This window comes from Salvelinus sp. IW2-2015, linkage group LG9, assembly GCF_002910315.2.
Source record: "Salvelinus sp. IW2-2015 linkage group LG9, ASM291031v2, whole genome shotgun sequence".
NCBI classification, from domain to species: Eukaryota; Metazoa; Chordata; class Actinopteri; order Salmoniformes; family Salmonidae; genus Salvelinus; species Salvelinus sp. IW2-2015.
The window spans coordinates 7,624,616-7,647,717 of NC_036849.1; the positions used below are offsets into that span (position 1 = coordinate 7,624,616).

The window sequence follows — 23,102 nt, forward strand, 5'->3', positions numbered from 1 at the left end:
ATAATATTAGATATTTCTCTGATACAAGATACATATCATTTTTTAAATAGAAACAAACAGAAAATGTAATATAAAGTAACTCCATTGGGCATCACAATAAAATAACTGACTGGATGCTGGGTTAATTAGTGTTCTGGGGGAAAAGTACATGAATACCAGACTCATCTTACGATTAATACTGATCTGGGACCAAACATTTAGCTAGTAGGCAACTGATGTTTTCTTTTGTTTTTTACAATAGTGTCATAAAAAGGCTATACTGCAGATCATTCTCTGTACATAGTCCCTTTCCTGTACAAAGCTGTTGGTTTTCAATATAAAAAGGAGAAAGAGGTATTCTCTTTTGGTTGTTCACTCCCATGTATAATAGCATCAGTTGACTACTGTTGAGCAAAACTGGGTTCATATAGTACTCGGGTTGATGATGCTCAGTGGTTACCATGGCGTCGGTCTGAGTTTCATGCTGCGCTGGACACAGCCAGCTTCTTCAGGTGGTCCATGAACACCTGGAGACTGACGTCATCCGTCAGGATCGGAGCACCTGACTCCTACACACAGACAGGAGGAGAGTGGGATTCAGTTATGGGCAATTCCACAGCAATCATTGGTTTGGAATTTCCCTTATATAATCTTGGAAACTAGTTACACCTTTCTCCACACACACAAAAAAAGTGGGAGCACTACACCTCATTTGTTCAGACTTTAAACTGACAACAAGTAGGAGTTGTAGAAAAATCAAGAACAAGAGTCAAGAACAAGAGAAGAATTGTGTGTCTCTCAAGAGTGCGTGTGACTGTGTCCATGTAACAATCCAGAAGGTTCCACATGTCCACTGTGTGTCTCCTCTAATAAGCAGTGGTAGCAGCTGTAAGCCTTGAAAACCAAGTTCTCTTCCTCTTTCCTCTCATTAGTGCTAACACACACATAATTACACACATACAATACACGCCATTCAAAATAGCAACATGCTCTGCCTTAACAAAACCATACAAATAACACCATCCTTAGAAATGTGTACTTTTTAATTTACAGTATATTCTAGTTCCTGGGCAAATGACAGTAGAAAATGAAGTCTTACCTGGCCCCATGCATACATATTATTGTGGGTTTGTGATGGGTTTACTTTAGATAGCAGGAAACGAGCCTAGAACACAACAAGAACATCAATACAGGAGGTTCAATAGACTTCACAGTTGACATTCTAAGAAATGTTTGTGTGTGTGTACACACACACACACCTGTGATCCGCCGTGCTCTGTGTCTATGTAGCGGGGCATAGGGAAGCGGCTGTGGAGGATCTCCTGGGCGTCGTCCACAGGAGCCTGCAGCAGGTGGCGGAAGTTCTCGTACTCTGGCAACTCCTGGTAGCCTGCCTTACGCCACTGAGACACAGTCTGATGGATAGACAGAGAGGGTTACAGAGAGACGGGGAGGCGAGAGAGAGAAGAGAGGGAGAGAAAGAACGAGAGAGGGAACGGGAACAGTCAGTGCGGTCCTGAAGACATGAAGAGTTACATTTAGACCTTTACAGAGCTGAGAAATTAGAGACAAGTCTAAAGGAGCAGATTGGTTTTGCTCGACTTCAATAGCAATACCTGACATAGGATTTGATTTCAATAGGAAACACAGTCGCTTTCTTCATAATAGTGCGTCTCACTGGACTCTTGGCCATTGAACCCCACTCTGACATTACATTGAAGATCTGTCTGTATTGATCGCTCACCCATCTATTCACAAATGTCAAATAAGTACAAAAGTATCTGGCTGCAACCAGAAAGGAAATCAGTCTAGTGTTACGATAGAATCACTTGATAGAGAGCCACCTCTCTCCACGTGTATAGATCGTAGCTGTGTGAGTGGTGAGACCATGAGGAGGACATGGAGGGTCGTGTCCTGTCACTGATGAGGACAGTTTTGAAGTAGTCTGTGAATGGGCATGTTGATTATGATTGGATGACTGATGAATGTACCTCTCCATGGTAGATGAGGATCTGGAAGAAGGTGTCCATGAGAAGGATGCGATCAGGAAGAATACTGCTGCTGTCCAGCAACACAGGCTAGGAGAAAAGAAAAAAACGTTTACAATTTTACACCACCTTGAAATGATACAATAAGAAGGATGCTGAACACAGGCTAAAAGGCGAGAAAGGAGATACTGTTTTAAACCACTGCCCTCCAAACTGTATGGTATCATTCTAATTCAGCTCCAATCAATAATGCCGTTTCAAGGTTAAACCAGGTTTGTTGAGGATTAGAGGGGTGGGGGTTTAATCCCAGACACTGATAGGAACGTCACAATACTGGCATTTTTCCTTCCAAAACAAGCTCTCAAGGTCACAACACACCAACCCCAAACTCAGGTACAAAAAATACAAAGATGGATGATCTTGATAGGTCGCAGTATAACTTCTGTCTATCTTTTATAGTGTGGTTGCCGTTTTAAAGGACACAGAAACAGCGCAGAAAGAAACAGTGGCTCTGTTTATACTTAACGCCATCTGCTTGACAAGGGGCAAAGACACGGAGAAGAATATTACTCTTTCAATGTTTAACAGGCAGGAGCGGACAGAGTCAAGACGGAAAACATTAGCATTGCATCCCAAATGGCACCCTATTCCTTATATGGTAAGCCCTGGTCAGAAGTAGTGCACTGCATAGGGACTAGGTGCCATTTGAGAGGCACTTACGTCTCTGTTAATCTAAAAAAAATAAACAGCTGAAGCGCTGTGTCTCCTGGTTACATGCATTACATCTGATAGAGCCAGATGACAAGGCTGAGTCCCAAATGGCACCCTATTTCCAATGAAGTGCACCATCTTTGACTAGAGGACCATTGGCCCAGGTCAAAAGTAGTGGACTACAGATATTAGGTTGCCATTTGGGACTTAACCCCTAGAGTCGATGTCTGCTCCCACGTCAAAATCTAATTAGCATAATGAAAAAATCTGTCAGCTTAAGCTAGAGAAATCTTGTTTTTGATGCTGGGTTTGTCTGACCATGATAGATCCCAAAAATCGGTATTCTCATGAAAACGTCTGTACCGTCAGAACTATTATGACCCCTCTATGGAAAGATAAGACTCTCACGAAGGTGTTCTCCGTTTTACACTGCAACCCCAACAAGCAGTGCGAGTCAAAGGTTTGGACACACCTACTCATTCAAGGGGTTTTCCTTTATTTTTACTATGTTCTACATTGTAGAATAATAGTGAAGACATCAAAACTATTAAATAACACACATGGAATCATGTAATAACCCAAAAAGTTTTAAACAAATCTAAATATACTTTATATTTGATATTCTTCAAAGTAGCCACCCTTTGCCTTGATGACAGTTTTGCACACTATTGGCATTCTCTCAACCAGCTGCATGAGGTAGTCACCTGGAATGCATTTCAATTACCAGGTGTACCTTGTTCAAAATTCAAAAGGCACTCGCACATCTGAGCAAACTTTTTGCAGGTGCATAGCAACAGTTGAACAAGATGAATGAAAAAGGAAACCGCACACTGCTCTTGATAGTATCACTGATCTTTAATAAGCTTACATATCGGCCTCACGGCCTTCGTCAGAACTCTGGTATGTAAGCTTATTAAAGATCAGTGATACTATCAAGAGCAGTGTGCGGTTTCCTTTTTCATTCAGGTGTATCTTGTTAATAGTTAATTTGTGGAATTTCTTTCCTTCTTAATGCATTTGAGCCAATCAGTTGTGTTGTGACAAGGTAGGGGTTGTATACAGAAGATAGGCCTATTTGGTAAAAGACCAAGTCCATATTATGGCAAGAACAGCTCAAATAAGCAAAGAGAAACGACAGTCCATTGTTACTTTAAAGACATGAAGGTCAGTCAATCTGGAATATTTCAAGAACTTTGAAAGTTTCTTCAAGTGCAGTCGCAAAAACCATCAAGCGCTATGATGAAACTGTCTCTCATGATTCATTAGAGTTACCAGCCTCAGAAATTGCAGCTCAAATAAATGCTTCACAGAGTTCAAGTAACAGACACATCTCAACATCAACTGTTCAGAGGAGACTGCGTGAATCAGGCCTTCATGGTCAAATTGCAACAACAAAAAACACTACTAGGAAAAGGAAAGGGGGATACTTAGTAAGTTGTACAACTGAATGAGTCTTCTGCATTTAACCCAACCCTCCATAATCGACATCCGTGTCTTCGGCGCCCGGGGAACAGTGGGTTAACTGCCTTGCTCAGGGGCAGAACGACAGATTCAAGGACACCAATAAGAAGAGAAGACTTGCTTGGGCCAAGAAACACAAGCAATGGACATTAGACCGGTGGAAATCTGTCCTTTTGGTCTGATGAGTCCAAATGTGAGATTTTTGGTTCCAACTGCCGTGTCTTTGTGAGACGCAGAGTAGATGAACGGATGATCTCCGCATGTGTGGTTCCCACCATGAAGCATGGAGGAGGTGTGATGGTGTTTTGCTGGTGACACCATCTGTGATTAATGAATAATTCAAGGCACACTTAACCAGCATAGCTACCACAGCATTCTGCAGCGATGATTCCATAGGTGTTATTTCATAGTTTTGATGTCTTCACTATTATTCTATAATGTAGAAAATAGTAAAAATAAAGAAAGACCCTTGGATGAGTAGGTGTTCTTAAACTTTTGATTGGTAGTGTATATATATATTTTTTATATACCTTAAGGGGTCCTAAAATTCTAAACCAAATAGCTAAGTGATCCTTGGTAATAGCTAAATGATCTCTCCCCCGGCTTAGACTCTTAAGGATTAAGCAGTGTTAAATAACTTACCCTTTTCAGAGAGGTGTGTACTACGCTGTCACTCTGTAAGGTGTTAAAATCCACACTGTTGATAATTGCACTGAAAGGAGCGCTGGTCCGGAACACACTACTGTACTCACACACTACACTCACATCATTAAAAACATAACCTCAAGCTTATCTGTAAGAAAAGGACCGAGGTATTAGTGCTCTCTCTCTGTTGACCTAGGCAACACAGCTAAGCCTGCAGAATGTGAGTGGGAGGGAGGTGAGAAAGTCAGAGATTGCGGTCTTGACATTTAATACATAAGACTAGCTCGTACAGTAAGCCAAAGCATCCATGATTTATGTTTATAAAGAGGAAGGAAAGCAAATTTCATTTTTCAATAGAAATAAAAATGTGTGTCTCCGTGTGTGTGTCCCCAGTCCCCGTGTCCCCTCCCGTCCGTGAGCCCCGTCCGTCCGTCCTTGCGTCCCGTCCGTCCGTCTGTCTGTCTGTCAGGTCTTACCTCTGGGGGCCCGTTGAAGGAGTAGGCGTAGAGAATGGGTTGTATCATGATGAGAGACTGGGTCAGGTCCTGGCGGACAAAGTTGTGTCTGTAGTAGGAACACTCATCTGGGCTGTTGTTGAACACTTGCAGGAAAGGAGATCTTCTTAGGTGGAACATAAACTGAGGGACAAAGGAAAAGCTATAATGTGCTTTAAAAAAAAGCCCGAAAGATTACTTTAAAATAAAGATGTTAGCTCAAAGATATTTATCATACATCTGTGTACAGTCGTGGCCAAAAGTTTTGAGAATGACACAAATATTAATTTTCAAAGTTTGCTGCTTCAGTGTCTTTAGATATTTGTCAGATGTTACTATGGAATACTGAAGTATAATTACAAGCATTTCATAAGGGTTAAAGACTTTTATAGACAATTACATGAAGTTGATGCTAAGAGTCAATATTTGCAGTGTTGACCCTTCTTTTTCAAGACCTCTGCAATCTGCCCTGGCATGCTGTCAATTAACTTCTGGGCCACATCCTGACTGATGGCAGCCCATTCTTGCATAATCAATGCTTGGAGTTTGTGGGTTTTGTTTGTCCACCCACCTCTTGAGGATTGACCACAAGTCAATGTTTTGTTCCCGAGCCACTTAGTTATCACTTTGCCTTATGGCAAGGTGCTCCATCATGCTGGAAAAGGCATTGTTCGTCACCAAACTGTTCCTGGATGGGTGGAAGAAGCTGCTCTCGGAGGATGTGTTGGTACCATTCTTTATTCATGGCTGTGTTCTTAGGCAAAATTGTGAGTGAGCCCACTCCCTTGGCTGAGAAAAACCCCCACACATGAATGGTCTCAGGATGCTTTACTGTTGGCATGACAGAGGACTGATGGTAGCGCTCACCTTGTCTTCTCCGGACAAGCTTTTTCCTGATACCCCAAACAATCGGAAAGGGGATTCATCAGAGAAAATGACGTTACCCCAGTCCTCATCAGTCCAATCACTGTACCTTTTGCAGAATATCAGTCTGTCCCTGATGTTTTTCCTGGAGAGAAGTGGCTTCTTTGCTGCCCTTCTTGACACCAAGCCATCCTCCAAAAGTCTTCGCCTCATTGTGTGTGCAGATGCACTCATACCTGCCTGCTGCCATTCCTGAGCAAGCTCTGTACTGGTGGTGCCCCGATCCCGCAGCTGAATCAACTTTAGGAGACGGTCCTGGCGCTTGCTGGACTTTCTTGGGCACTCTGAAGCATTCACAACAATTGAACCACTCTCCTTGAAGTTCTTCATGATCCGATAAAGGGTTGATTTAGGTGCAATCTTACTGGCAGCAATATCCTTGCTTGTGAAGCCCTTTTTGTGCAAAGCAATGATGACGGCATGTGTTTCCTTGCAGGTAACCATGATTGACAGAGGAAGAACAATGATTCCAAGCACCACCCTCCTTTTGAAGCTTCCAGTCTGTTATTCGAACTCAATCAGCATGACAGAGTGATCTCCAGCCTTGTCCTCGTCAACACTCACACCTGTGTTAACGAGAGAATCACTGACATGATCTCAGCTGGTCCTTTTGTGGCAGGGCTGAAATGCAGTGGAAATGTTTTTTGGGGATTCAGTTCATTTCAAAGTTCAAAGAGGGACTTTGCAATTCATCTGATCACTCTTCATAACATTCTGGAGTATATGCAAATTGCCATCATACAAACTGAGGCAGCAGACTGTGAAACTGTATATTTGTGTCATTCTCAAAACTTTTGGCCAAGAATGTACTAGCTACAACTGTCGTTCCACTAAAGAGCCAACCAGCCTCTCAGCCCATGATCACTTACCTGGGGATAGAGAGAAAAGGTTTCTGAGAAGCGGAAAGAGTTTGGATCATCCTTATGATAATCTCCAAACTTCTGACACTAGAACGGAGAGGAAAAAAGGCAATTCAAACCCATTATAAACCCTGCCTGCCACTGAGTCCACACTTCAAAATGTCACACTTAATCCCACAATTTCCCTGTGCCTGCTAGCCTGGAAATTGCTACTTTGCCCTGTCTCGGTCTTACCAGCCGGATGAGCTGCCTGTCCAGCCAGCGAAGCACGTCAGGGCCCTCCTCGGTCTCAGCGCGGTACACAGCCAGTCTAGCCATCAGGATGGCTGAAGCCTCCTGGTCAAATGATGCTGCAATACTCTGGATCTGGGTCCCTGCATCTGCCCAGCTGAGGTGGGGGGGAGAGAGAAAGAGAGTGAGGAGAGAGCTCAAGAGAGAAACAACCTACATAAGCATTGTCGATCATTTGACACACTTGTTTGTTTGTTTGTAAGGTTCTCCTCCACAATGAAAAAGTAATACCAACACAATCTATACCATAGATTTTATGGATAAATTAGTTCAGGGACATTACGTCAGATGTTACAGTTCTGGTTACCTTGGCATTGAAAAGCCCCTTGCCATAATAAAGCTGGTAAATGAAATCCCATACTGTAATTTAAGTCTAGATAAATTGAACTGATCTTTTAAAACAGCCTGGGAATGACTTTTTCTACACACATTTCCTCTAGGTACTGCCCTGTCACATGTTAAGCATTGTAGCTAAATAAAGGTTAAATAAAACAAATAAAACACGTCTCATGCTAACAAACATGAAGTGCAACATTGATCGTAACCCATTGAGTCTTTACAGTAGTCACATGACCGACAAGGCTCAGTCAGTGTCTTCTAAATACACGTTTGACACTAACAACCAAGACCATCTCCTCCTCTGATCAGGGGAGAAGACAACACAACAAACACTTTACCCCTACCGTGTTGCTATGGAAACAAGGTGAGCTTGCAGATGCAGCTCCATAGTGGAATGAAAAAAGTGGCAGATAAACCTTAAGTCCAGGATTTACTTGAAAAGAAGATGTGCTCTTAATGATGAATCAAATCCATATGTTTGTGTAAGTTTTGATCTGAAGTGAGACAAATCTGTAATGTGTGTGTGTGTATATATATATATATGTTTACTTTCTGGCGGTGGTGGTGACTCGGATGCGTTTCTGTCCACTGGAGTGTTGGTACTGTGTGACGTACTGGACCGCCCCTCGGCCCCCCTGGGGAATAGGTGCATTATGCTACAGACACAAAAACAGTTAGGAAAGAATCATTAGAAAGTCATCCCATTAGAAGTGCACATTCTATAAAAATGCTGTGATGATCATAAATGTAAATTACCCATCTATATAAGCAAATGTACGTGGTTCTTGCCGGTGAGTTTTATTCAAATAATTTGCCGTGTACAATACACACACAACTGCTACGGCCTTATGGACAGCCAGAGAGGAATAACAACTTCCAGAAGAATTTAAATAATTAGGTTATATGAGGGGGCTTAAAGCAGAAAGGCAATAATGAATGATTGGGCACTTAAATTGAATTAGAGGCACACTTCTTGCCAATTATCCCAACAACACTCCAGAGTCAAATGGCTCATTAACTGTGCGGCAGCCATTACAGTGGAGGAGAGGATATTGGATCTCAAGCTTCTGTTTACACAGGCAGCACAACTCCTCTACATCCTCTCTCTCCCTCACAAGGCTGCGTATCCACACACCAGCTCCTTGACTGTTTGCCTCCGTACTTACACCATTAGGGCTGAATATTTCGGTTCTCATAGTTCTGCTGCTTGAGAGGGGGGTGTGCCGGGCTGTTTCACCCTCCCTGCTTCAATCTGAGGTAGAGATGGTGTACAGCGAGGCAGAGAGGAGCTAGCTCAGCCCTTCGAAGGACAGCTAGAGGACTTGGAGGAGCCTCCCCTCCCAGAGCACAGCGGGAGACTGACACAACAACCAGTTCCCTAGAGTCCCCCCCGAGGACCAGCCCACGACACACACAGGATAACATGACTTCACACTTCAACCTCAGTCAGTCAGCCAGCCAGTCGGGTCAGTGGGAGCTCATGGCCTGAACCAGGCGGGAGGAGAACGAGCAGCCAGGCAGCCCAGAAAGGACTTCTCTTCCACCAGGAGGATGCAGCCGGTGGCCCTGGTATATGCAGCTCTGATGGTGGTGTCCAGTCTGTTCTCTGTGTGTGGTAACGTGGTTCTACTTCTGGTGGTTCTTCTCAACAAGGAGCTCCATACCGAAACCTGGGCCCTGACCCTGAGCTTCTGCCTGAGTGACCTCGCCCTGGGTCTCTCAACCATCCCCTTCGGAGCCCACAACAGCCTGCTCAGGCCGCAGGGCTACCCCAGCGACGGGTACCTCTGCCAGGGCAGCGCCTTCCTCTACCTGCTCCTTCAGCTGGGCTCTATCCACTCCCTGACCTGGGCCACCGTCGACAAGTTCACAGAGATCTGCTTCGCCCTGAGCTACAGCACCATCTGCACGGCCAGGAGGACCAGGGTGGTGCTGGTCCTGGTGTGGCTCTACGGCCTGATCAACGCAGCCTTGCCACTGCTGGGCTTCGGCCGCTACACCTACAGCAGCACCAGGTTCCTGTGTGCCCCCAGCTTCCAGCCAGACTACAGGGGCTTCAGTCTGCTCTTCATCGTGGTCGGGATCATAGCACCCATACTCATCATGTGCTCCATGTATGCGTACATTGTGTATATTGCGAGGAAACAGGTGCGGCGAGGGACGTTTGTTTGCAACGACCAGCACTGTTTTTATGTCCCTGCTAAAAGCTACTTCAGGAGCTCCATAGTGATGGTGGCAACTGTGGGTGAGTCTCATTGGTGGTTACATACCAGTTCTAACCTTGTGAATAGTACAGTGAAACTCTCGGTTTGGTGCTGTATTCAGACAAAGCAAGGCATTTGAGATATATGGTCATTCTGAGCACTGAGCAGATACACAGATTAAAAGCCTTTTATGTACGGAACAAAAGCAGATAACATTTCAAGGTCCATCAGTGGCTGTTATTATTGACATTTTTCTGTAGGCTACATTTGTAACTGGTCAAAATCAGTCTTTTTGAAATTGTCAATGTGCTATAAGTAAACAATAAGGCCCGAGGGGGTGTGGTATATGGCCAATATACCACGGCTAAGTGCTGTTCTTAAGCACGACGCAACGCGGAGTGCCTGGACACAGCCCTTAACCGTGGTATATTGGCCATATATCACAACCCCCCGAGGTGCCTTATTGCTATTATAAACTGGTTACCAACGTAATTAGAAGATTAAAAATACATGTTGTCATACCCGTGGTATACAGTCTGATATACCATGGCTGTCTACCAATCAGCATTCAGGGCTCAAACAACCCAGTTTATAAAAACATGACACACTACAATAAGGTCAGTTATTTTTGAAAATAAATAAATATATACCACACACACTAAATAGACTTCTTCATATCAACATGTAATGTTACCGGAATTAATCTAATACCGCATTTCAATAAGATTACTCGCTCTTCTAATATATATTTTTTACGTAATTACTCTAATAATCTCCCGTCTTAATTCTCTCCATTGTCAGTGTTCCTGCTGGTGTGCTGGCTGCCTTACATCGCCACCTGTTTCTATGAGACGTTTAGTGGCCATGAACCTCCAGCAGCAACCTCAGCCGTAGCCACCTGGCTCGTCCTCTTCACCTCCGCACTCAACCCATGGATCAACTCCATGACGCAGATGTAAGTTATAGAGCAATAGCCCCAAACAAACAGTCACAGAAATATAAAGAGTCATTTCAATGCCAAGAAGAATAAGGCTCAATCTTATGAAGCTGTTACACCTCAATATAAAGCCCCTCAATATCCTTGTGGCCCATCAATTGCCACATGAAACCAAAATCAGAGGGAATTGATTAATGATCAACTCCATGAGCCAGATGTAGGGAATAGCCAATAGCCCAAACAGTCATTCAATAATATACTGTCATTCTCCCTTATTCAAAAAATATGAAGACTAATCCAATTTCCCTCCATATCTCAAGAATAAGGCTCAATCTTGTGCAGATGATATAACGTAATAATATGAAGGCCCCTCAATAGCCACTTGAAACCAAAGTCAGAGCGAATTGAGAAGCTAGCTCCAATACATTTCTAAATGAGGGCTGCTGAGAGGTGAAATAGCTGAGAGTTTGAGATGATGAAATGAGCTTCTCAGTGTGGGAGCAGAGTTGTTTCTGGCTGCACTACAGATGTTATGGTTAATGGTGGCTTTTCTCTCTCTCTGATTCAATCTCCATCTCCGTCTATTTCTTTCTCTTCCCCCCCTCTACATCTTGCTCTCCCCATTTCTCTCTATCCCTCTCAGGCGGTACAGAGCGGCTCTGCGGAAAAGCTTGAATAAAATACGCCAGCTGCTTCAGCACCGGCTGAAGAACTCCCACCCACATCGCACCGCCATCCAACTGGAGATAGTGAGCCATAATCACCACCACCACATCGCCAAGCCTTCACTCTGGTCAGACGACTCCAAGCCAGGTTCACCAGAGACTAGATCCATGTCGGAGGTGACCATGGAGGATAGTAAAGACACTGGGGACAGTAAGGGCATTACACTGGACCAGGTCTGTCACTGCGGAACCATCTGTTAAAATTACTAGACTAACTACATACTTGATTTTATGGATCCCAGGACTCTCTGGAAAACAGTGGCAATTGTTACTATCCTGGCTAAATAAATACAAATTAATGAATTAAATGAAAGGTTGGGACTAATCAACAAGGGAGGACTATACCAAGGATCACTGTGGCGACAAGAGGCAACAGTCTCCTGTTTGACGAATGTGACATCATTGTGGTCCTTAGTGGCCATACACCAAGACTGACATAGCTATCCTATCTGTTCAGTTTCAGATGAAAAAAGTTTGCTTACAACTTACACTGTCTGTTTAAACTACAATGTTAAACTACAATATTTGAATTACACAGCCGACTGTGCTAAACTGTTTATAGACAAACAACACTGTCAGAGATTAAGTCAATCCGTTTACAGTCAATAAATATTCATCAAAACAAATAATACTGATTCATAAAATGTCAATTGTGTTCTTCCTTAATGAATATACCTTGGGCAACACTGAGTCTAAAATCATTGACATCTAGCTACCAGATTAAATCTACCAGATTAGCAAAACTGAAAATATTGGGTTAGAGTGAATGTGATCATCTCAATAACATTTCAGAACCATCTTGTGCTAGCTACTGTTGGTACGCTTTATAAAGAGGCCATAGTGGTTTCATATACGAGCACACCATCTGGTGGCATAGTGATGCAACTGGCCAGTACAGCAGTAGAATATCATAGTAATAGAATAGCTAGTATGCCATCTGGTGGTGCAATTCAATTATCTAAATCTTTGGTACAAGTGTAACATTTGCATTTTAGTCATTTAGCAGATGCTCTTGGCAAACATGGCTCCGTGGGCCGCCTAATCTCAGATTTGTGTGATATAAAACGACTACTCAGGATCCTTCCTTCTCACTCCTGATCACAACAGAATGCAAAACATGGCACTTGACAAGTAGCTTAGTGATCAGAATTCAGAGTGTGTAATATGAACGCATACCTGATTGACCACCTCAAAGTACACTGCCAGAGTGGTGTTATGATCAAGACCACAGATCTTCCATTGAGAGGTGCCCCCTGTTCCAATTTCCTGTTTGGAAACAGACAGAAGTTTTCATAATCAGAATGACATTGTTCTAGAAGGGATCAGAAAGGGATGTCCTTCAGTAGAAATTCAGGACACAACATTCTGGACAACTTCAATTACAAAAAAGGTTCAACCGGATAAAAGTATTATCCCAAAAAAGATTACTGTACTGTTCTGCATATCTGCTCATGGATGTAGGTCATGGATGTACATTTCCATTGAAAAGGACCCATGAGCACCAACATGTGAAGTTCATAGCAGCATTTCAAATGTAAGATAAGAGTATATTTGAGAAATTAAGGAATATATGTTTTCACCATTTCCATCTCTAAAAAAAATTAGAATAAGCAAAGGCTTTGATTTCTTGTCAATAGATGGAAAAGGGGTCTTCGAAAACATCATAAAAATACGTAATAAAAGGTATTATAAATACATCAAAACACATTAATGTTGGAGTAAAGACCGCTGACAACGAATATCAACATTTATATTTAGGAAAAGAATTTCTGCTTTCTGTAAGTTTAAGAAACATTTCCTTGTGCCGTGAAATATTACGAGATAAGAAGCTGTTGAAAGATACTAAATGTATTTTTCTCAGATGGCAGAACAGCGCTTTATGTAGCTATTGGGGTCTTGAATATTTCGAGAGCTGTGTTGGCTAGTAAACTTTGTGCTGTCTTTAGTTTGGCTTGCAGGCAAAATCAATGACGGCCCTTTTAGGCTAAAAACAGCTGCCAAAACATCTTATATTAACTAAGAAAACCACTGTACATGGTTAAAACATTTAGGGGTACATCTGGATCAGTAAAGGACTGGCAACATATGTTGCTTATGCAAGGACGAACACTGAACAAACAAATAGTTCTGTGTTTTGTGCGCCAGTGTTATACAAATATAAAACCAAGGTGAAACATAGAACGTTGCTTGGGAAATTACCCAAAGATGTGCTATGATTTCGATGCAAAAAATCTGAACTTCTAGGAAAAATAAATGAATATGCAACTTTTACAAGTTTTGAATCATAGTGTTCATATTCATAACATTATCTATAGATAATGATGTTGAAACGTTTCAGTTTGGTTTCCTGGGTCACGGAACAACAGATTTTTAGTGGGTGGCCCTTGGACTATTTAGGACACATCACCGTGAAGAGAATGACATTCATATCCATAATTAAGCATTTCTGTCTAGTACAGATCAGGGACCCATGATGAAATTCCATTACCAGGGGTGTAAATCCACTTCACTTAATGTATACTGAACAAAAATATAAAATGCAACAATTTCAAAGATTTTACTGAGTTACAGTTCATATACCGAAATGAGTCAATTTAAATAAATTCATTAGGCCCTAATCTATGCATTTCACATGACTGGGAATACAGATAAGCACTGTCAGTATCTGGTGTGACCACCATTTGCCTCATGCAGCGTGACATCTCCTTCGCATAGAGTTGATCAGGCTGTTGATTGTGTCCTGTGGAATGTTGTCCCACTCCTCTTCAACGGTTGTGCATTAGTTGCTGGATATTGTCGGGAACTAGAACACGCTGTTGTCATGCCAATCCAGAGCATCCCAAACATGCTCAATGGGTGACATGTCTGGTGAGTGTGCAGCCCATGGGAAGAACTGGGACATTTTCAGCTTCCAAGAATTGTGTACAGATCCTTGCGACATTATCATGCTGAAACATGAGGTGATGGCTGCGGATGAATAGCCCGACAATAGGCCTCAGGATCTCGTCATAGTATCTCTGTGCATTCAAATTGTCATTGATAAAATACAAATTGTGCTCGTTGTCCGTAGCTTATACCATCAGCAAACCGCTCGCCTACACTACGCCATACACTTGGTCTGAGGTTGTGAGGTCGGTTGAACGTACTGCCAAATTCTCTAAAACAACATTGGAGGCGGCTTATGGTAGAGAATTTAAACATTCAAATCTCTGGCAACAGTTCTGGTGGACATTCCTGCAGTCAGCATGTCAATTTCACACTACCTCAAAACTTGAGACATCAGTGGCATTGTGCTGTGTGACAACTGCAAATTTTAGAGTGGCTTTTTATTGTCCCCAGCACAAGTTGTACCTGTGTCATGATCATGCTGCTTAGTCAGCTTGTTGATATGCCACACTTGTCAGGTGGATGGATTATCTTGGCAAAGGACAAATGCTCCCTAATAGGGATGTAAACAAATTTGTGCACAACATTTGAGATAAATGAGCTTTTTGTGCATATGGAAAATTTCTGGTATCTTTTATTTCAGCTCATGAAACATGGGACCAACACTTTACATGTTGTGTTTATATTTTTGTTCAGTGAAGTTCAATAACCAAAATAGATGGTTTTCAGAGTCAAGGTGTCAGCTGACACCACATTCTTTCTGCAGACATCTTAATTCAGAGCAGATATTTAACAGAGTTTTGGGGAAACGTGGTCACAAACTAAGGGAGATTTTACAGAAATTCTGTTAAACTTTGCATCTGTACAGTTCTTCCAGTAAATGTTTTTGTACCATTTTCAGTGTAAATTGATAAAAGTAGTCCTTCTGCATAGATTTTTTTTAACTTTTGAAAATCAATGATTTTTGTTTGGCATACACTTTGAGTACCGTTAACATGGAATTGCCCTGTAGAGTATTAGGGCACTGGTCTATGTATTTGAAGTGGACTCACATTTTCAGATACACACGGTCCTTTGGCATTTAATGACACACATGGCCCGATGGCTCCTGAAATCTTGATCTCTCGAGATGTCTGAAATTAAGAAGGACCGATGATATTACAACATACAGTTGAATTCGGAAGTTTACATGCACTTAGGTTGGAGTCATTAAAACTAATTTTTCAACCACTCCACAAATTTCTTGTTAACAAACTATAGTTTTGGCAAGTCAGTTAACACATCTACTTTGTGCATGATGCAAGTTATTTTTCCAACAATTGTTTACAGACAGATTATTTCACTGTATCACAATTCCAGTGGGTCAGAAGTTTACATACACCAAGTTGACTGTGCCTTTAAACAGCTTGGAAAATTCCAGAAAATTATGTCATGGCTTTAGAAGCTTCTGCTAGGCTAATTGACATCATTTGAGTCAATTGGAGGTGTACCTGTGGATGTATTTCAAGGCCTACCCTCAAACTCTGTGCCTCTTTGCTTGACATTATGGGAAAATCAAAAGAAATCAGCCAAGACCTCAAAACAGTTGTCTGGTTCATCCTTGGGAGCAATTTCCAAACGTCTGAAGGTACCACGTTCATCTGTACAAACAATAGTACGCATGTATAACACCATGGGACCACGCAGCCGTCATACCGCTCAGGAAGGAGACGCGTTCTGTCTCCTAGAGATGAACGTACTTTGGTGCGAAAAGTGCAAATCAATCCCAGAACAACAGCAAAAGACCTTGTGAAGATGCTGGAGGAAACCGGTACAAAAGTATCTATATCCACCGTAAAACGAGTCCTATATAGACATAACCTGAAAGGCTGCTCAGCAACGAAAAAGCCACCGCTCCAAAACCGCCATTAAAAAAGCCAGACTACGGTTTGCAACTGCACATGTGGACAAAGATTGTACTTCTTGGAGAAATGTCCTCTGGTCTGATGAAACAAAAATAGAACTGTTCGGCCATAATGACCATCGTTATGTTCGGAGGAAAAGGGGAAGCTTGCAAGCTGAAGAACACCATCCCAACCGTGAAGCACGGGGGTGGCAGCATCATGCTGTGGGGGTGCTTTGCTGCAGGAGGGACTGGTGCACTTCACAAAATAGATGGCATCATGAGGATGGAAATTATGTGGATATATTGAAGCAACATCTCAAGACATCAGTCAGAAATTTAAAGCTTGGTCGAAAATGGGTCTTCCAAATGGACAATGACCCCAAGCATACTTCCAAAGTTGTGGCAAAATGGCTTAAGGACAACAACGTCAAGGTATTGGAATGGCCATCACAAAGCCCTGACCTCAATCCCATAGAAAATTTGTGGGCAGAACTGAAAAAGCGTATGCGAGCATGGAGGCCTACAAACCTGACACAGTTACACCGCTCTGTCAGGAGGTATGGGTCAAAATTCACCCAACTTATTGTGGGAAGCTTGTGGAAGGCTACCCGAAACATTTGACCCATGTTAAACAATTTAAAGGCAATGCTACCAAATACTAATTGAGTGTATGTAAACTGCTGACCCACTGGGAATGTGATGAAAGAAATAAAAGCTTAAATAAATAATTCTCTCTACTATTATTCTAAAATTTTCACATTCTTAAAATAAACTGGTGATCCTAATTGACCTAAGACAGAGAATTTTTACTAGGATTAAATGTCAGGAATTGTGAAAAACTGAGATTAAATGTATTTGGTTAAGGTGTATGTAAACTTCCGACTTCAACTGTATTTGCATTTTGCGTACAATTCTATTTGGTGAAAAGGTTAAGAAATATGATATTTTCCATAATGTTTAATGGATCAAATCACCTATCAATGTGGCTCTGTTCCAATATCCAGATTTACACACTACTAAAACTCTTTGGCCTGAATGCAAAGCGCTATGTCTGGAAAAAAACAGGCATAGCTCATCACAGCCTGAATTCAAAATCTATTAAATATATATTTTCTCTCTCCCATCTACACACAATACCCTATAATGACAAAGTGAAAGCATGTTTAGACATTTTTTCAAATTCAGGCTGTAACAAAATGTGGAACAAGTCAAGGGGTATGAAAACTTTCTGAAGGATTTGTATAGTGCACTACTAAGTAGTACACTCTATAAGCAGGGTACCATTTCAGATAGAGCCAGTCGGTGCAATGGTTCTACCTTTATCTCCAGAGTGCCTGCAAAGGCCATCTTGAAGGCTCCAGACACATCTTTGGTAAAAACCCTCTGGAAGGTTTGTTTGAATAGTGAGGTGGTGAAAGAGTCCGCCATCACCATGTAGCCTCTGCAAAAACATATATACGCGAACGAGTTCAACGATACATAGGGTGAATCTCAGAAGCTTTTCGTTGATTCCTTCCTCCTCAAAGCATCAGAGGAGAGCACTGGAGGAGAAGATCTGAGGTCAAACTCTCCTCTCACTATGGGAGAAGCCAGTGATTGACGTGTGTCTGCGTACCAAATGGCATTCTATTCCCTATATAGTGGGCTACTTTTGACCAGAGCCCTGGTCAAATGTAGTGCACTATATAGGGAATAGGGTGCCATTTCAGACGGAAGTTCACCAAACAGAAAAAGAGTTCTCACCCAGTGTGATTGGAACAACACTTCATTTCCAGCAGTCCAGTCTGGTCCAGAGCGCATGCATAGATGTCTATGATGTGGCCATTGGTGGAAGCACGGCTCGCCAACGCCTCGTAATGCTGAAAATTAAGGAAAGGGTTTTTACACATATCCAAACTTTATACAGGAGCAGGACAAAAAGAGGATCCAATATAATATAGAAAATTAAGAAATGCCTGTTTGTAATTTATGCAACAACAAAAAAACACACCTAGCCATTAACTGGTTGTCTCACTTTAATGTGCTGTAAAAGACTACTTGAGCATTTAATCATCATTTACAGACAGTGGCAACAGACCTGAAAAAAGTTCAGATCATGGTAAACACATCTAAAGAACAGGCAAAGTCAAAAGGTTGAGACAAACTTACTTTGGTCCCCTTCTTCATGAACTTGGCATTGTCCTTCTCAATGTCATGCCAGGAGCGAATAGGGGCCTTCAGCTCATCTCCTACCACCATGCCTGGGCCCTGAGTGGCTGGCCCACCGATAAAGGTCATGATGCGTGCCCCAGTGTTAGGGAAGGTGCACTAGAAGGGGAATGGATGGTGGAAAAAAGGGACACTATTACAAAACATGTCTATGAAGCTAAGTAAACAATCAACCAAACAATGACTAAAGCCTGTAATCATGACCCCATTACCACAGCGTAATAGTTTTAAATCTTACAAATCCCACTTCATACAGCGGAACACAGGGAAATATGAATTTGAAATAGTATGGGGAGGCTGATTTGACAAACAGTAATATTGAAAACGGTGTCATTGAAATATGGAACATAGTATTTTAATCACAAATCATATAGTTTTCTAAACCTTTAAAACAAGTGCTTGCTTGAGTCTGCCTGGGATGCCAGTTGGACAGAGTTCGCACTTTCACAACTTTTTCCATTGGTGTAGTTTATATATATATATATATATTCCCCCCCCCCCCCCCCCCAATTTCGTGGTATCCAATTGGTAGCTACAGTCTTGTCTCATCGCTGCAACTCCCGAGGCGAAGGTCGAGAGCCGTGCGTCCTCCGAAACACAACCAAGCCGCACTGCTTCTTGACACAATGCCCACTTAACCCGGAAGCCAGCCGCACCAATGTGTCGGAGGAAACACCGTACACCTGGCGACTGTGTCAGCGAGCACTGCGCCCGGCCCGCCACAGGAGTCGCTAGAGCGCGATGGGACGAGGACATCCCTGCCGGTCAAACCTTCCCCGAACGACACTGGGACAGTTTCTATTTTATTTAACCTTTATTTAACTAGGCAAGTCAGTTAAGAACAAATTCTTATTTACAATGACGGCCTAGGAACAGTGGGTTAACTGCCTTGTTCAGGGGCAGAACGACAGATTTTTACCTTGTCAGCTCGGGGATTCGATATAACACCTTTCGGTTACTGGCCAATGCTCTAACCACTAGGCTACCTGCTGCCCCATGGGTCTCCCGGTCGCAGCCGGCTGCGACAGAGCCTGGACTCGAACCCAGAATCTCTAGTGGCACTGCCTTAGACCACTGCGCCACTCGGGAGGCTGCCATTGGTGCAATTGTGCCAGGCAAAATCAATCAAGCCAAAGTGTTTGAAATATTTAAAATACTATTTGAACCCAGGTCTGCAGTGAGGTAAGTTATATTTCTGTCCAGGTTTTACCTCCAGCAAGCCAACAGCGATGGACATGGCTGATCCTAACGAGCGAAGGGGCCGTTTTCCCTGAGTGACAGGCCAGGGATCTCTCTGCAGCTCTCCAAGCAGGTCTGTCAGGTTCATGTCAATCTTCTGGACTGGCTGGAGGAATCTAAGCAACAACAAAATGGAAATAAGTTCTAAAGTAAGACTTTTTTGTGTCACCAAATTATTTTAGTATATGTACTGCCAAGTCAAAACAATGCTGTAGCTATGTAGAGTGGTTTGCCTGTTGGAGAGGGGGGCCTGTGGAGCTTGTGGTCCCCGTCCTGCCTGTGCAGCAGTGGGCTTGGTCAACCCCAGCATCTCCTGCAATTGTTTGGCATTGAGGTCTTTGGTTCCCCTGAAGACGTAGCTCTTGGAGATGCCCTCGCAGCCCAGCTCGTGGACTTGGATCATGCGTCCAAAGGTGATGAGGCCCACCAGGGCCGTAGGAGGCAGCAGGGACAGGGACATCTGTAAGGACTCTTTCAGAGCCTGCAGGTCCTCGTCCTCCATGCAGGTGTCCACCACATATAGGAAGACAAGCGGCATCAGGGGACCTCTCTGTGGGGGCCAGGGAAGGCAAACTCAGAGCCATGGCATTGCATGCTTGATTTTATGTTCTAAATGAGAACTAATGAATCTCTGTAGGAGAGATAACAGAGGTAGGTATGCAATTATCTGTTGTTGAATCTTTACTAAAATGTATCAAAATGAAGGCCTATATCTAATTTAGATTCAACCAAAATACTGTATTTGTTAAAAAAATATATATAATAAAATGTCCTTATTTTGAGTGATGGCTGGTTATCTAGATAGCTGTGATCAAATGGAAACCTTACCTGGACCACATATTCAATGGTGGAGAACTGTGGCAGCAGCTCAGCTGGCTGGTTGACATCTGATATCCCAGCATAGGTAGGAGGAAACTGATTTCTCTGATAGCAGAAGTTGCAAGCCCACAGTTTGGCTCTGTAATCCACTTGGCTAGGTTGAGAGACCAATTGATAGAGTTCAAAGAGAGAAGGACCAAACAGTTTAGGCTACAATTATTTTATCAGTGGGTTACATGTGAACCTTTTGAAGATTGACCAAGGATATGTTCAGTACAAATCACCTGACGATGACAGTTATAAATTCATAAGTATAAGTGAATGAGGAAAAGAGAGAACAGCGAATAATTTGCTTTAACTTTCCCCCAATTCCCTGTTTTTCCAGGAAGTTACCCAGATTTTGCAACCCTATGTATAAGTAAGTGAATGAGGATTGTTGCCTCACTTACCAGAGGGGGTTGAGGACAGCGCGGCAGGTCACCCTGCTACACAGCACAGGCTCATACTGGATGGGGGGCAGTTCTGGACGCTCTTTCAGGGGGGTGAACAGAGAGGCAACGGGGACCACCATGCGGGTGGCCTCCAGACGACTAGAGGGCCAGACATTCCAGCTGAAGCGCACCCCATCACGCTCCTCATTCTGTGCAATAAACTCCGGGAAGGTCGCCATAGCACCCTCCGAGAACTGCAGACAGAGGGAGGGAAAGGTGTGTCTGCGTGTTATTGCAATAGGCTATACATTTTATGGTCATGATTGCATTGGATATTTCCACATAGCATGAATTATATAATAGTCCACTGCACTGCAATGAGTCTTATGATATGATCAATTTTTTAAATCTATTTTCCCCCCCTTCCTTTTTGTTATTTATTATTATTTATGTGTTTTTTATGCACTTTGAGATTATTCTGTAAAATGAAAATCACTTTACAAATGTAATAAATTATTTTAATTGCCTGGCTTGGCTGTTTTTATTAGCCTAGTTATCTGTTCTGAGTCTTGAGATATCCTTTAGGACTTTGAGCATAACGTTACACTCCAGCACACTTACTACCAATTTGAATGTGTCATAACTGGGGCTAAACCATGGCTAGAACTAAAGACCAGAATATGATCCTGACTGTGACCCACTTTTTCACTCACTGATCAAATCTGTTTAAAATAACTTACTTTGAAAACACACTCTGAATCTGAATAAATAGAAGGGTATACATAACGTTAGTTTAGTTGGCAAGTAAACTCATTGTACTGAACCATCACTTAGCTTTGCTTTCTCCAGACACAATATTTGACCAGATGAGATTATCAGAGATGGAAATGATCACAAATCCTTATGTAGTTAGGCTAACAAAAAGGTATTTCAAAATTCTAACACTGACTGTATTGGGCTTTTATCTAACTAGCAAGCTGACCTGAATCAAATGAAATCAATGGTGAATCAATCAACAGGCTTTACAAACTGATGCTGGATTACAAGCAAAGCTGTTTTGATTGAATATACACAGCAAGTCACTCCACCTACAACAACATTACTGTAGCTAGCTAAATACTGTTAACGTTAAAGTTAGCTAGCGTGGTAGGTACCTGACTGGCTAGCTAACTACATAACACGGGAACGCCAAAACCAAATATTTAATGTTTCAGGGTGGATATCCTAGTTATAACAACAACAAAAAATGTGCCAAAGTCAAAAGTGCTTTCACCATGGCATGTTAGCAAGCAGTACGTTAACTAGCTAACGTTACGCCGTTAACTAAACCACCGGCACCCGCGAATGCCAATGCAATGTGTCAAACCTGTTTTCACCCTGCTTCAACTAACAGCCAAACTACACTTTGTCAGCTAAGAAGAATTAGATTCAAAATACGAATAAATTGTGAAAACACATACATTAAAGATATTGCTAAGTCAACAGTTAAAGCAAATAGCAGAATATTTAGCTACCTGATATCCTCAGACGAGTTCTACACTGCTACTGGTGACAGTGAGTGTACAGCGCCCCGCACACAACGTAGGATGACAACGTAGCAAACAAAACATGGCTGCGCGAAGCAATGCCACGTCAAGAGGGTTTTGGCTAGAAGGGATACAGTTTGTCAGAATTAACTTTTTGTAGCAGGTTAGAACTTACGCAGCATGTATGGATAAGTAACGTAGCAGGTTAGGAGAATTAGATAAATGTTAGGAAAGGGATTAGGGGTAGCTAAAAAGCAAAACAAATAATTGTTCACGCCAATGTGACATAAACTGTATCCCTTCTAGCCAAGACCTGTCAAGAAGCGTGTCCAATCATATAGGCCCTTACCCCAAATAGATGAATTATCAGGTGACATATTCATGTTTATTCAACAGTGATTTTTTTGGACGTGTCTGGCTTCATTCCAACAGAGAATTATCTATATGAAACAGTTGTCCTGCTTGTTGAACCGATAAGAGTGAGCCTCTTGGTTCAATATTTATTTTTGAATTAATTCAATATGTAAAGTGCTCGACTTGTACTGAAAAA

At 42.4% G+C, this 23,102-nt stretch overlaps 2 protein-coding genes across 2 annotated transcripts; one reads left to right on the forward strand and one right to left on the reverse strand.

Annotated features, from left to right (window-relative positions):
- Window positions 1–77: 77 nt before the first annotated feature.
- Window positions 78–22,909, reverse strand: LOC111968504 (Sec23 homolog A, coat complex II component). The gene is made up of 19 exons (XM_023994113.2): window positions 22,866–22,909; window positions 22,541–22,673; window positions 21,045–21,280; window positions 20,605–20,749; window positions 20,010–20,326; window positions 19,748–19,892; window positions 18,478–18,636; window positions 18,073–18,188; window positions 17,647–17,770; window positions 15,497–15,577; window positions 12,735–12,824; window positions 8,242–8,348; window positions 7,297–7,450; window positions 7,072–7,149; window positions 5,261–5,422; window positions 1,971–2,057; window positions 1,239–1,394; window positions 1,079–1,144; window positions 78–548 (listed from the first exon to the last, which is right to left on the reverse strand). Exons 3-19 carry the CDS (start codon window positions 21,263–21,265, stop codon window positions 459–461), a joined length of 2,298 nt encoding a protein of 765 aa, XP_023849881.1. The 5' UTR covers window positions 21,266–21,280; window positions 22,541–22,673; window positions 22,866–22,909; the 3' UTR covers window positions 78–458.
- On the forward strand, window positions 9,133–11,850 carry LOC111968505 (melatonin receptor type 1B-A-like). Its single transcript, XM_023994116.2, has 3 exons — window positions 9,133–9,937; window positions 10,698–10,851; window positions 11,477–11,850. Exons 1-3 carry the CDS (start codon window positions 9,244–9,246, stop codon window positions 11,757–11,759), a joined length of 1,131 nt encoding a protein of 376 aa, XP_023849884.1. The 5' UTR covers window positions 9,133–9,243; the 3' UTR covers window positions 11,760–11,850.
- Window positions 22,910–23,102: the final 193 nt, after the last annotated feature.

Bases quoted from the DNA above. Each gene is read 5' to 3' on its own strand.
- LOC111968505 (XM_023994116.2), top strand. From the start codon at position 9,244: ATGCAGCCGGTGGCCCTGGTATATGCAGCTCTGATGGTGGTGTCCAGT. The intron at 9,938-10,697 runs GTGAGTCTCATT...CTCCATTGTCAG, and splicing joins AGTGATGGTGGCAACTGTGG to TGTTCCTGCTGGTGTGCTGG. The intron at 10,852-11,476 runs GTAAGTTATAGA...TATCCCTCTCAG, and splicing joins ATCAACTCCATGACGCAGAT to GCGGTACAGAGCGGCTCTGC.
- LOC111968504 (XM_023994113.2), bottom strand. From the start codon at position 21,265: ATGGCGACCTTCCCGGAGTTTATTGCACAGAATGAGGAGCGTGATGGG. The intron at 19,893-20,009 runs GCAAACCACTCT...GTTGTTGCTTAG, and splicing joins CAGGCCCCCCTCTCCAACAG to ATTCCTCCAGCCAGTCCAGA. The intron at 2,058-5,260 runs GTAAGACCTGAC...CTTTTCTCCTAG, and splicing joins CCTTCAACGGGCCCCCAGAG to CCTGTGTTGCTGGACAGCAG.